Source organism: Fundulus heteroclitus, chromosome 16, assembly GCF_011125445.2.
Source record: "Fundulus heteroclitus isolate FHET01 chromosome 16, MU-UCD_Fhet_4.1, whole genome shotgun sequence".
NCBI classification, from domain to species: Eukaryota; Metazoa; Chordata; class Actinopteri; order Cyprinodontiformes; family Fundulidae; genus Fundulus; species Fundulus heteroclitus.
In genome coordinates, this window is record NC_046376.1 from 15,099,222 (window position 1) to 15,113,540 (window position 14,319).

General features: G+C 38.8%; 1 protein-coding gene across 1 annotated transcript in view; it reads right to left on the reverse strand.

Annotated features, from left to right (window-relative positions):
• Positions 1-5,982: 5,982 nt before the first annotated feature.
• Positions 5,983-14,319, reverse strand: part of hs3st4 (heparan sulfate (glucosamine) 3-O-sulfotransferase 4) — a 98,050-nt gene continuing 89,713 nt past the window's right edge. The window contains exon 2 of the mRNA XM_012858091.3: positions 5,983-8,039. Coding sequence (XP_012713545.2) covers positions 7,385-8,039 — 655 coding nt within the window. The 3' untranslated portion in view covers positions 5,983-7,384. The remainder of the gene's footprint in view (positions 8,040-14,319) is intronic.

The window sequence follows — 14,319 nt, forward strand, 5'->3', positions numbered from 1 at the left end:
ATATCAGTGGTGCAACAGTCATATCGTAAAGGGCTGTTTGGAGAACAATAACTGTTGGCTAATATATTCCAAGTGTTATAAGCTTGCTTTTTAAGTGCTGATGTAACAGTTACCCTGTTGGATGAGTCTTACAGAACCAGATGCTCACGCCAGACACAAATGACTTTGCCCAAAAGGCTAATGGCCACAGAGTGATGGAAGCATAGATGAGAAAGAGAGGAAAGAAGAAAATAGTCACATAGCACACCTGATATAGTCAATGCAATAGTTACCAATACTATTGCCACTGCAAGATTAATTTGGTGCATCCGACATCCACTATACCATGTTTGCAACACAGCTTATGAATTCATTAAAAACTGACCAAAGTGATGATAATTAGTCTTTGAATAAACAATGCAGGTGATAATTGATGTACCAATTCTCAGTTGCTAATGAGAATAAGTAATTCAAGCTGTAATTGTAATTTGTTTTCAATATTTTGATAAGATGATTCAAGACGTCCCTTGTTTATTTTGGATATTTATTTACCCTGTTTTTGGTCCTCCGCCTTTTACCAGCGCACAGAAACATATTGCTTGTCCTGTTTCAATAATCCAGTGGTCTAAATGTTTGCCTTTGACATGATAAACAAGCTGAAATATTTTTTAACTGGCTCTGCAGAGGGAACACTGAAAGCAGAATAAAAAAATTACTTTACAGAAGCAAAACTTTGTAAATTCACTCTTCTTCCAAATAAAAAAATGCGTTGTCTGAGTAGTTCAGGTAACCAGAGTAGTTAAAGAAGATTCTGGTATTATTCTATCTTACTTATTCACATTTGAAGTTGTGAATCAATATTACGGAGATCCTTCAGTTTTGAGTAAGAACTCTGAAACTGGGAACAGGGAAACAGCCGCAATTATTCCTAGTGGCACTTCTCTACGTTTCAGTAAAAGTGCTTGTTTTTGCCATTATCCTGCCATGCCTACATGTACACTGTTACCAGAAAAATACTGTTTCCTAACAATCAAAAATATACCTCCGCTGCGTCTGTAATTGGTCTCTCAGCTATTGGAACTCAATTTTTCCCTCAGGAAATGGCGATTTGATGCAGTACTTCTTTTCTAGCTCTTCTTCAACATCGTGGTCAAGTTAGCCACGGCAAAGGCGATAGCTTGCGAGGCATATTTCATGAAAACTCTTTTTTTAAAAGACCATTCTCTAATTAAAATATGTATAGAATTTGCAATTTCAAAAAAATTACAAGACACTGTAGTTTAAAGTGACTGATATGTTTTACAAATCAGTCATTTACAATTTTTCACAGCCACAATAAAGCAACACGGATAAAATGGTAGTTGTACTGGATTAAACATTTTGCTAATCCTTGAAAAGCCTAACCCATCCGGTTGCTTTAAAAAAAAAAATAGTGTTAAAATGTAAAAACTAATGTCATATATTTAAGTAAAGCACAAGGTGGGTCAAGAACATGAAATTACCTTAAGTGTACATTTTCTGATTGTTTCACATGTGATCATACGTCTTTTTCTCTGCACACACCTCATTCTGGTTGACAGGATGGTGTTAAAGAAAGAATTTCCTACCAGTTAGGAGTCTAGCTTTTCTCTTGTTTTGGCCCGGAGCCTGCAAACTTCCCCCACAGGGCCGGTGTCCTCAAAGTTTTTGATCCTTCCTCTGATCCTCCTTGATGGTTAATGTGCCATGACTTGTGCCAAGCAGATACAGAGCAGGTGTGGCTTGTTAACTGTCAGGGAGGATCAAACACCTGCAGGACACCGGCTCCCGGTGGATAAGAACTGAGTGCCTGTGTCTGTGAAAATGTTACTCCCCGGTGTGACAGTGTAATATTGCATTTATTCTTGCTCTTTATTTGCTTTTGTTCAGACGGGTAGCATGCTTAAGTCGCAGAAAGGGTTAGGCCTTCTGGGCTACAAGTCAAAACATGATGAAGTCTTTACCCTGCAAGTTCTACGAAGCAACCGGTACATTTAGAAGGAGAACTTCCGGAAAGCACCCAGTTACAAGTGACCCTGCACGACACGCCGCTAACCAAAAAAAAAAAAAAAACACGTAACCTTCGAGATGATAACCTTTGACATTCAGGACATATTGGGATTCGAATCACCTCATGATGTAGCCTTGTTCACAAAAAGAACGCTGTAAGTTAAAGAAAACAACCTGTGCCATACGGATAGTAACCTGTAATGTCCAGGAAGTACTGGGCAATGCAACAATTCATAATAGCCCTTTTTGGTGCCCTAGGTGGTTTTGTGTCACCAAAATATTTCCATAGTGCAACTTTAAAAGTGAAACATGCAGCTACAGCTGACACACCAGTTGATGTGTCCAATTTTACTATTTAAATTATGGATTTATTATATTAAGGAGGTTGTAACAAACTTAAATAGTTGCACAGCAACTATAGTATCTACTTTACCATTATTAAGCAATCAGTTATTTAATCTGCCAATTCAGTTTCAGAAGAATGCATGAATGGTGGAAAAAGAAAAAGTTCTTCACTCTTTCACTCTTTCAGCGTGCTGTTCCGTTAACATCAAGAACGTGCCAATCCAATCGTTTAGTGAAATATTTTTTACAATAACAACAGATAAGAGAGAAGGTGAAAAGCTTCAGCCTATCCTGTCCAATCACTTGAAACAGAGATACAATATTCCCAATTATTTTTCTGTGCCAAAGAAACAAATAAAAGACATTAAATGATGGAATAACTAAGCAGACACTCCCATTCTGTTCACGTCTAACAACAACACCTGGAATAGAAGATAAAATAATAGAACCTTTGGCTTTTTGGGGCAACAAGAGGTTCCAAACTTTAAAGAAATATAAATGGTTATTGGAGTGTTCGTTGATGCTATTTATCCCCTTCTTATGTGAGTTGCTGCAGCAATGCCCCCTTGAGCAGCTGACGCTTCAGGCAACTGCTTATGTGTCCCATAGCAAGAACCAGCTAGATCTAAAAAAAAAAATCTTAAAAGCAGTTTTTATTTTGTTATATGAGAAGAGATGTACATTGACTGGTGTCGCATCTATGAGCAATCTGACTGTGATTCTGAGCACTGTCTAACAAAAAAAGGGATGCTGCACTCCTACTGGGTCACACATTCTTTGTAGATCAAGGGTTTTTCATTCACTTTTACCACACAAGAGGACATGTAATCATTAAGCAGCAAGGCCAAGTCATCTTGTGTGCATCGGGGGGTTAACAAGGAAATGGGAGATGTTATTATTATGTGAATTAATAAAGTAAAACCATTGGGACAATACTGGGTCAACATCATTCAGTTGCAACTGGATTAATCCAAATTATATTAGCATGTTTTAGAAAGCCAGTGCCATTTTCTGCCAAATTCATTAAACATACATTAATTATATACGCCTAATTTATGAGTCTACATTATCAACATGTTTATCTTTTGCTGACTGATGTTTAATTGTTTGTTGAATGATAACCATGCACACTGATACTGACTGGATCATGCATTTATCTTTTTTTGCTTTTGAAGCCATCTTTGCTAAAGAGAGCCTTGAAACCTCTCACAATACCTCTACTGAACCCTCATCTGAATGCAAATCCCATACATTTACACACTGGAAAACGAATAAGTAATTGGAAGCACAACATTAAAATATGAGCTATAGAGCACTAGACTTTTTGGTATTCTAAATTATTATAATTCATATGAATATGTATATGAAATATTTTAGTTCTAAAACCTTGGTTTTACTTCTTCAGAAGTACAATTGATTGAAATCTCTGCAAAGCTATTGTAAATAATGTTGTGTGCAAAAAGTCACAACCAGAGAATGCAGTCGGGTAGCAGGGATGGGAAAATCACCCATCACAGAGGAGAGTAAAGTACCGAGTCAAGATTTATGAGAGGATGCTTTTTCTCTCCTGAGGTGGTTAAAGGGGAAGTTCCTGACTCCGGAAGAAGCATTAGATGAAAATGATTACTTCTAGTACAGTCTCTGATATGTGGAAATGGCAGGAACTCCTGATCTGAGCCTAGTGGAACCATGTGCAATAGGAAGTTGCTTCAAAAATTTAGCCCCTTGGTTTTTGGCTTTGTGATGACTATTACAGTTACTTTAGTTCTTGTGTCAACGTCAGTCTCAACTCTGAAATGCAAGGGAAATTATTTCTACTTCACAAACCAGGACCGTGCTGGAATACATTTACGATGGAAATGCAGAGCCTTGCTGAAGGGAAAGAGATAGATGTTAGACTTTTTAGTTGCAGCTTTTTCACTTGCAACAACTGTCGCCTTCGTCAAACCCCTCGCATTCAGTTGATAGTACAGATACAGAAAAAGAAGTTTGAAGAGATTCGTCTCTGAGCTTTTGTAGATTATTTTTTTTATTCATAAACATAGGCCACCCTGAGAAAATTCCCTTTGAAAGACACACGCACACACACATACACATACATATATATATATATATATATATATATATATATATATATATATATATATATATATATATATATATATATATATATATATATATATATATATATATATATATATATATATATATATATGATAGACGGCTATTTCAAAGGTTTAGGATTTAAACCATTGATTAAAAAGTGTGTAAAACAACGTATTGTTTTCTGTCTTTTCTCCCTCTATTCTGTGACATAGGACTGCAAATTGAACATGCTAGAGACAACAAAAAAATTAACCAAGTATATTGATGTTACGTTGAGAAAATAGACAATATTTTCCTTTTTTCAACACCAGCTATTCATTATCTCATATTAATTAAAACACGATTTTTCTCATAGGAGCTATGAACACTTCAGTATAACTTAATTTGTGTTTAAAAAACAAACAAACAGGTTTGGTTCATTTTGAGCTCTTTTCTTTCAGTCCAACCTTTTAATATAGACATAGACATGGTGGAAAAGGGTAAACAACTCTGTAAAGATTAAAGCCCTTTAACACATAAATTGATGGTACATTTAAATAAGCAGATGGTATCTCTTTGCAACTATTTATACTATGGAGTGCCTTCTGTAAATATATATTTTTTTTAAATTAAGAAGTAACTCATTTGTAATCAATTCTCCATAGGTGACACCTGAAAGACTGTTGAACCATACAGCATGGAGTTGCCGCCATTTGGGGAAACACAAAGCGCAGTTTAGCATGTGTTTTATGTATTATATCACCCACAGGATGCACCCCGGTGCTCTGCCTTATTTTAAAACAAAGTCAGGGATATAAAAGGAAAAGGTGTATGTGCATTTGTGCATGTGTTTTTGTTAATGAGAGAATGGATTCCGCATTTCACTTTGGGGAGAAACTCTCTCAAGCATGTAATCCTAAAAAATGCAAATGATAGCAAAAATGCATATTCATAGAAAGAAAATGGAGTCCTCATCTATCCTAATAACACTGCGGGGGGCCTTTTGTGGATTTCTTTGAACATATTTACACTGAGTAGGAGGGACTGTCGAGGTTGGAAGGTGGTTTTTACACATTGTAAGCCACAGAGAGACAATGTTGTTGAATAAATTATGACATCTCATCTTTCTAAATGCATGATTAATATGTCATACTTGCAGCTTGGTTATCTTTACAGCGGAGCACTTTTGCGGCGCTGCTTTCCCGCATACCACATCGACTCCGAGCAGAACGCGTGATCAGAAGGGGGTGGGGGTGAACGAGGTAAAAGTGCAGAGAGATTGTCAGGAAAACACCAAGGGAGGGCTGCACAGAAAAGCCTCAAAGTGGAAGTTGTAACTCTGCAATGGCGCGACTCCGAGGTGAGTGTTCAGGCTTGGTGCTGTAAAGGGCAGCTCAGAGCTTACTTTGATTGAATCAATTGCTCTGTGTAAGTAGCTGCTGGTGTTGGCCTCCCCGGGGTGACAGAGAGGTCTGGAGAGAGTGAACCAATCCAGCCATCCATGGCAAGAGAACAAGAAGAATTAAGAGAGCAATGCATCATAGCTGTAGCAACCAGTGATGTGAAGCAGACTGTATTTATTGACTCATTGACTGTATTGATTGTCTCAATTGATGAAAAGTCCAGAGACAAAGCAGAGACACAGAGTGACTTATATGCAAAACAACAACAACAACAACAAAAAAATAAATAAATAAGATGATGGGTCATGACGCTTCATTGCTCGGGCAAACTGCTAATTTCACAGCAAGACCCTGTTGATCACGTCTTTGCTAATAAACTTCATGTTGCACCACATTTATTGGGCAGAAGCGGCCCCGTTCAAGTTAAGCACATACATTAATGGCTTGGTAATTTACCTGGGCCTGTATGTGGCTTTACCTTGACAGCAAATTCTGTCTGACATTGACTTTGTTCCAGCGGCAGCAGTTTATTTAACACACCATTAATCTCTAATGACAGAGGACCGCGCTGCAGCAGATGTTTAGTAACAAACTCCTGCTCGGTCCTGCGGCGTTGTTCTTCCCCCTTGTTGACATGTATTACTGTGACAAAAGAAGGGTCATGAGGAAAACAGAAGCGTAGCAGTGAGCTGATGTTTTGGCTACTTTGTGGGCACGGAAAATCATGTCCGGATGCAGAACTGTTTGAAACACAGGAAACATACGGATCAACGTGTAAAACTAAATCAGGACAACATAAACGTCACCATTTTAAAGTGTATGGTAAGCGCATTAATGTTTCACCTTTGCAGTGAAAATATCAAAATATTGAGTGGTGGCCAGTGTGTTTTTTTGAATTTTTGTGCAATTAATAATTGCCGAGCAACCAGAACAGTGACATAACAGAGTAAATAAACACTTTGGTAAACTTAAAAGGATTGTCTCCACTCATAACATGAACGACATAAAGGATGAGCTCGTGTCAAAGTATAATAATACTTTATATGTTCTCTTTTCTTTCTTCCAAAGCAGCAAGACCATGTTAAAAGAAATAATACAGAGCACTTCATGGCCTTGGTAGTTGAAATAGAATATCTTTTTGTGCGGGATGCTGGTGAGTGGGTGTGAGGGCAACAAACAGCAGGAAAGTAAAGGGAGAAGAAACGGGCACAGCTTACTCTTAGGGCTTATGAGGTAAGGACACTTAACTCATCACATGCATTGCCATAGTCAATGTGATTTTTATCAATTCTATGCTTTAAAATTAAAAGGAATAAATCATCTCATTTACACAAATATAAATATATTTTATGTTTTGTATACACAATAATGGTTTGCCATCTTCAAGAAAAAAAAAAAGCATGTCAGTAAACTCTTGCCAATGGACACACAAACTGCAAGGAGAGCCATGATTGATTGGGGGCGCTCAGTTACTCTGTTAAACATGAAGTGGGACAATGGTTGTTTGAGTGAGAAGGCTGGTGGTGTGGCTCAGTGGTGCCATGCTAGTCCTGAGAGCTACGGGAAACACTGTCCTCCTCCAGCTCCCATTCAAAGTTCTGGCCAGTCATTTGGTAGAACATCATGTTAAAGGGTTTGTAGAACTTGTGCAGCCGTCGAATCACATCCGGATCAATTTTGGGGTGAGTTCTTCCTTTGGACTTGCCAAGGCACCTGGGGGTGCTGCTGTCCTCTGGCTTCTTTAGACAGGGGAATCCCTTAGTTTTGTTGAAGTAGAAATGTTTGTCTGTGACAATCCGCTTCAGTCCCAGGAAGTCCTGCACTTTGGCCATTTCTCCTGCAGGGTCCACAATCAGCCTCTCCCCGCTTACAAAGTGCATTTGGGAAAGAGGGAAGTACTGCATCCAGCTCTCCAAGTGGAGTGCATATATGCCTATACGCAAAGCACTCCAGGAGGCGTCTATAAGCCCCAGCGTCCGGTTCTTAAAAGCCAGAACCTCAAAGGTGGGGATCTCCGGTTTCTTAGATAAGGTCTGTGTATAGTCTGAAATGGCTCTAGTGACAGGATTACGCACAACAATAATAAGCTTGATGTCCTTGGCCATGGAGTGGATGCGCTTGGGGGCATGGTTAGTCACAAAGTAGCTGGGTGTCTTCTCCATGGTGATCTGCCCCTCCAGCGTAGAAGGCATCAGGTCTCTGGCAACAGAAAGAGCACAAAAAAAGAGCAGCTTAGTGCAACGTTATCCCCAACACCTCTTGCAGTGCAAATGAAACACCCAAGGACATTGTGAAAGCAAATTTGGTACATTTATTAGCAGGGTATTATTTGAAATTACAAGGGAAAATAACTGGTATTATCACTGGACATTATGTTGTAAGGAGAAACATACAGCTAATTACATCCATGGAGTAATATGCCAGAGATAAAAGAAGGAAGATGAAACGGCAGGCAAGCAAGTATGCTCATTGCTTAATTGACTCCATCTGTGTTACTCCAGGAGCTGTTTTGGAACTTTAATAATGAGTTCACTGCATATCATTAATACTGGGGTGCCTGGGGTATTGTTTTGTCATACATTTATTATGCATGCCAGGCTCAAACTCCGTGCAGGCAGTTTTATTTCTTATCCACATGTATTTCCATAGCAATAGGTGAAAACAGCCCCCCCTCTCCCCCATACTACATCTAAGGTTACATGGAAGGCAGCTATAATTAATTATCAAATTAAAGGAAATGATTCGTCGTTTGCTGGCAACGGCCTGGACTTGAGATATTTATCTCGGGGGTAACGGGAAGCTATTTGCAATTGCCAGAAATGTTCTGAACAACTCAGTAGGCCTGTAAATGAATATGTACAGCAGGACAGAGCAGGGGCAAGTCTTTTTTTTTTAGTGGTTTAGATTTTTATATCAATAATAAAGCATAGCAGTTGCCTTAGGCGAATCCTTATCAAATGTTTACACTCATGTTCATTTCAATCCGTGCGGTTTTCTTTGTTTGTGGGCTATGTGATTTTGTGCTAAATTGGTGCACTAAATCCTCTGTGAGACATGCAGATTATTTAAAAACTAACACACATGAACACAGCTCCTGCTTCATTTTGCGATGTGATGTATTATAAAGCCGTAGCAAGGTCTGTGCTTTTGGAAATTTGCACACAACCAGCCAGCCATCCTGAAAGCCTGCAAGAACTTCTCCATCGCTCCAGTGTTAAAGCTTTTTCCTCTCTCGCAGAAATATGTTTTTTTTTCCCCCCCGTTTCGACTGCTCTGCACCACAAAACCAAAGTTGTTACGATATAGTAACATCAATCATTTGCATCTTGGACATATTCTAAATTAACTGTTCTCCAAGAAAGAATCCAATTTAGTCTGCTAAACATGAGAGCTGTTATGCACATATCGACCCCCCTCATACACATTCATCCATGGACACTGGGCTGAAAGTCTCACAAGTGGCCTGGTAATTGCATCTCAGTAGCAGTATTGCCTTCCTGATGGGTAATTTCCCTCTGGATTATGTTTGTCTCTTGACAGTATAGAACTGTGGTTACTTCTGGGCCTGTAATGGGATATCAAACATATCTACAGATAGCTTGGTGACTAGAAAGAGTATTAGTTTTCATTATATTTCCTCACTCGCCACCCCCCGCCCACCCTACGGTAATGAATGGCTAAAGATTTTTGTAACCTTTCAAGGACTTTGGTGCTGTCTTCTATTTAACTCCAAAGTACAGTGGGAGGTCTGAGGGTGCAACACCAACATAGAGTGGAAAAATAAATAAAACTCTAATATACCACCTCAAATCACCTTGAAGCAACAAATATGGACATGAGGTGCAATATCTCACTAGTAATCTTTGGAGCATATCCAATTGACAGGACAGATGTGTACTGTTCAAGGTTATTTTTTTTAAAGCATGCACATAAGGCTCTTTTCCTAATTATACTCAGTGCTTATCGTCAAACATTTAATTATACAACAATGGAAACGGCACAAGCAAAGCACTTTGTCATTGTGGTTTTGATTGGGAATCAGTCATGGATCATGTACGTCTAAAATGTCAGTGGGACGGCGAGGCGGGATGGAAATCAAAACGCTGATAAACAAGCTAATTTCTCCATGCATGGCAAATGTCTCCTCTGGCCTTGCAGTCTAGTGGAACTGAAGTAAACAGGAGCAAACAGTTTACTCTCACTTTTTTCCTCTCTCTGCATCAGCTGCTATGCTCAGCACAGGTCATTCAGGTGGGTAGTTAGATAAAATCCATAGCGCTAAAGAGGCCTTCGTGGCCATCTGCTGTTTACTGCTTCGCATAGAGAACATAACACACAACATTTATTTTCTTGCATTTTTAACACATGTCCATATATTTATTTACATAGCAAACAGAAGTGTGAAAACACACTCATAAAGCATCATGCTCTTTAAAGAGTAATATTTAATGCTCTACACTATAGAAGCATAACTGATTAATCAAGAATTGCTGACAAAAACTTTATATATAACAAAAATAAATAAATCATCCATGCAGTACATTAATATTAAGAGAATCTTAAACTCCCTATTCCCCTGTTGGATTAGGAACAGCAACTTGGCTGGAAAATCCATTTCACACCTACTCTATGTGCAATTCAAATCTGGAGGATGCCCAGTCATTTCCTGATTCATGATTCAGACTATGCATTAACTGCAATTATATTACACTTTTTTTGTTTGTTAAGAGAGAGAATTCTCTATTTTTTTCCACAGATAATCAAGGTTTCTCCATGCCCAAACGCCCACAGCAAATAGACTTGTGGAGGATGCCCAGGCCCTTATTTACAGACATGCAGGCATTTGTTGGTACCCTTCCACAATAAGCAACAACAACAAAAAAAAACTCTCTGAAACAACTTGAAACCGACAAACATTTAATAGCATCCTTTGTAATTTAGGCCATAGTGATCACAAATCACAATTATTATTTTTTTAACAATTCAGTTTAACATTCTGTGTAAAACAAGCAAACAAACAAACAAAACTGTGGGAACACTTTCTAGTCTAGCTATGTATGTTGATGCGTTGAAAACACAGGGGAAACAAGTAGACAGTGAGGAAGATTGCTTCCTGTCACACATACTTTAAAGTCTTTAAAGCATGTGTGTCTCTTCTGATGCTCTCTTGGTTTGAATAGTTCATGTGTATTGGGATCAAGAACATGGAACTCTCAGTATTTGAGTGACCACTTTCCCATATTTGTGAAACTGTTCAAACTCGCCTTTGCCCCCTCCATCCACACCTGTCTTCTCAGCACCATACTCCATCACAAATCCATTAGTATAGTTGTCAGCTTTTGACCGGCGGAGGCTCCACGTTGAATATAGAGGCAGGACCATGAATAACTTTTGAGGTGGCTTTATTTAAGGACTTGCACCAAACACACCACACACACTGAACAACAACAACAACGTCTGCCTTTTATAGCAGTGCACCCTGAGTGTCTTGCTCGAATGACCCAATGAAGGGGATGATCAGAAAATAATAAACAACCATACTTACACAAAAATAACACCCAAAAACAGTAAATGAAACCTAACAAATATTTACATAAATGCAAATCATTTCAACTAAACAAATCTCAAGTCAATAAAAATAATACTTCAAATTAAACATAATTCCTTAAAGCTCTACCCTCCGTACAAATGGTTTGCTCCAAGAGCTTTCAGCAGCACCTGCAGCTTGTTTCTCCCTTTTGCTGCCACACCCTGCTGAGGAGCCAAACCAGGAAGAGTTAGGTGCTTACAACAAGAGTTTTGTCAAAGCAAGAAAATAAACATCTGGAAATTTAAGGAAACATAAATTGACATTCATATATTGACACTTTCGTCACACAGAATGGATGGCCAGTCCCCTGCATCTCAAGAAGGTACACCTAAATGTCTGAACAAAAATACAACAATATAACAATGCAACTGTTTGGACTGTAACTCAATCAATAATCAAGTTTCCTGATGTAATGGAAGCTATCTCCATTACAATAGTATTATGGCTGGTGGAAGTATTTAAGTTGCAGGATGTCGGACAGGCGAGGCCAAGATAACCAAAGGCTTTAACCTGGTGGCATGATTCATCATCCACCCAGTGGGACCGAAGTACAAAGCAAAATATACAACCGCGCCGGCAAGCTTGCTTCACAGCTGTAACAGGCGCGTCATGCAACTGGCAGCATAAGGGCCAATGGTTTAGCTGGTCACTCAGTTAGTTAACCTGATTCATCAGTTAGAAACAAACCTTCCTTAACAGTGACGTTAATGTGTGCTTCTGGAAAAAAAACAGGCATAAATGTGGTTGTTTATACATGCTAAACGCACACATAAGACTCAACAAGACGCAATTTATTGAACAACTTTACCCAAAACCACACGACCGAATAAACCTTCCATCTATTTTTGAGCACTCTAGGACATAACAGCTCCCCTTTTTAGTAGCCTTCCTCTTCTCAAGTAGAAGTGGGGGTTTCTTTAACGAGTTGCTGTAGATGGTGATGGCTGCAGACAGGAAGGATCTCCTGTACCGGTCTGTCTTACAGCGGATCTGGGGAAGCGTCTGACTGAAGGCACTCTGTTGTTGTACAACAGTCTGATGAAGAGGATGCTTAGGGTTGTCCATAATGTTCTTCCTTTTATGACAAACCCTTCTTTGTAAAGTCATCTCTTGAGGTTGATGGCCTTCTTTATCAACTTGTTGAGCTTCTTTAAGTCAGTTGCTCTGATGCTGCTACCCCAACAGATGATGGCAGAGGAGATCACGCTCTTTACGCTGCAAACCCCCGAAGGACCCAGTTCCACAGGATGACAACCTATGTAGAATTATAAACTTTTCTTTGATTTGTCCATTTTTAAGCAAAGAAACAAAGCCGACCACCCATGAGCAGGGCCTTTGGTACCTGCTCTTGACATTCACACGACCTCATCAGTGCACGACAGATGATATTGTACCCCCACAACCCAACATAATATTAAATTTGTTGTCATGACCCCTTTGAAAGATTTTAGGTGGTTTGCTTAAGTTGTTTTCTATCATCAGCTCTGTGCATCTCATCTCATTGACCTGGCATTTCAAAATATCTTGCATCCATTTCCTTTTAGGCTGCCTAAAGCTCTATAAACATTATACTTAATATAATATTGTTGTCAACTGTGGTGACAGAAGCATGAAGCTGCTTATCTTGTATCATTTTATAGCCTTTATTTTTAAAATGGACATTTAGACTTAATATGACACCCTCACACAGCTCAGGTCTATACATTCTCTAGCCCATGTTCAACAATACCAAACTTTCCAGCAAAATTTTTGCTTCCAGTGGAACATTTAAAGGTTAAGCACCTAAGCCACTTTCAGATCACCGATCTGTAGTAAAAAAAGGTAACAACGAAATACCTTTGTGGATCGTTTTGTCATTCACATCATACAAGTAAGTGTGTCGAGATTGTGGATTAATCGTGTTGTGGGCTTTTAGGTAATGCATTTGGGGGTGCAGGAAGGGACATGGTATATAACTAAGCAGCATTAACCTGTCAAATATGCATGTCAAATATGCATAGGGAAGGTTAGGGACCTTCCCTATGTTTGGCTGAGCTCTGTCCCACAATGCCCATGCTGGCTGTCCAAGGGATTTCAGCACCATAAACTGAAGGAAAGTTGTTCAATACTATTCTCCACATGTTATTATCTGCATTAGGTTCTGTAAATATTGTATGTCTCATAATAAATGGACTATTTGCACCAGTGGACTATGCTGCTAATGTTGGTGTCTTTGGTTTGTGTTGTAACAATATGGCATACTCTGTTCCACAATCCCTCTTATGCTCACAGCTCATTTCCGAGGTGGATCAGAGGTGTATTGATGGGTCAACACCCTCTCATTCTGTGTCGTTCTCTTACAGCTAATTACAGCATATAAAGGTTAGATCATGGATCAAAAATATGATCTGGAAGGAGCTTTCATTTGAAACACAACTAGAACACAAGGATTAATAGTCTCTTTAGTCGAACCAATAAAACCATGTTATAATATTGCAGCATATATCTCAAGAATGAACATGAAAGTAGTTCACAGTTTTAAGATTATTGTATCACATACCAAGGGCATGCAAGGGTAGATTAGACAACTGCTTTTAATAAAACCACTTTCCAGGGGAAATGAAGCATTGCCTCAATAAGCCGGGAGGGTAACAACAAATTTGTCCATGTCTGTAGATTAAGAATTTCATTCCTTCATTTTTAAACAGTTTTAGGGGCATTATATATGAACCGCGAAGAAGTAGGGGGCTAAACTTGTTTAAGATTCCTGATAATAATAGTTCATGGTTACTTGTGCATGAGCTGACCTTCAGAAAAATCTTAATTGCTTGTGATAAAGCCAAACAGGCTTAGGGAAAAACCCTTATTTCTCTTGTTTGTATTGATCAAATTTTAACTGTGGCATCAAAT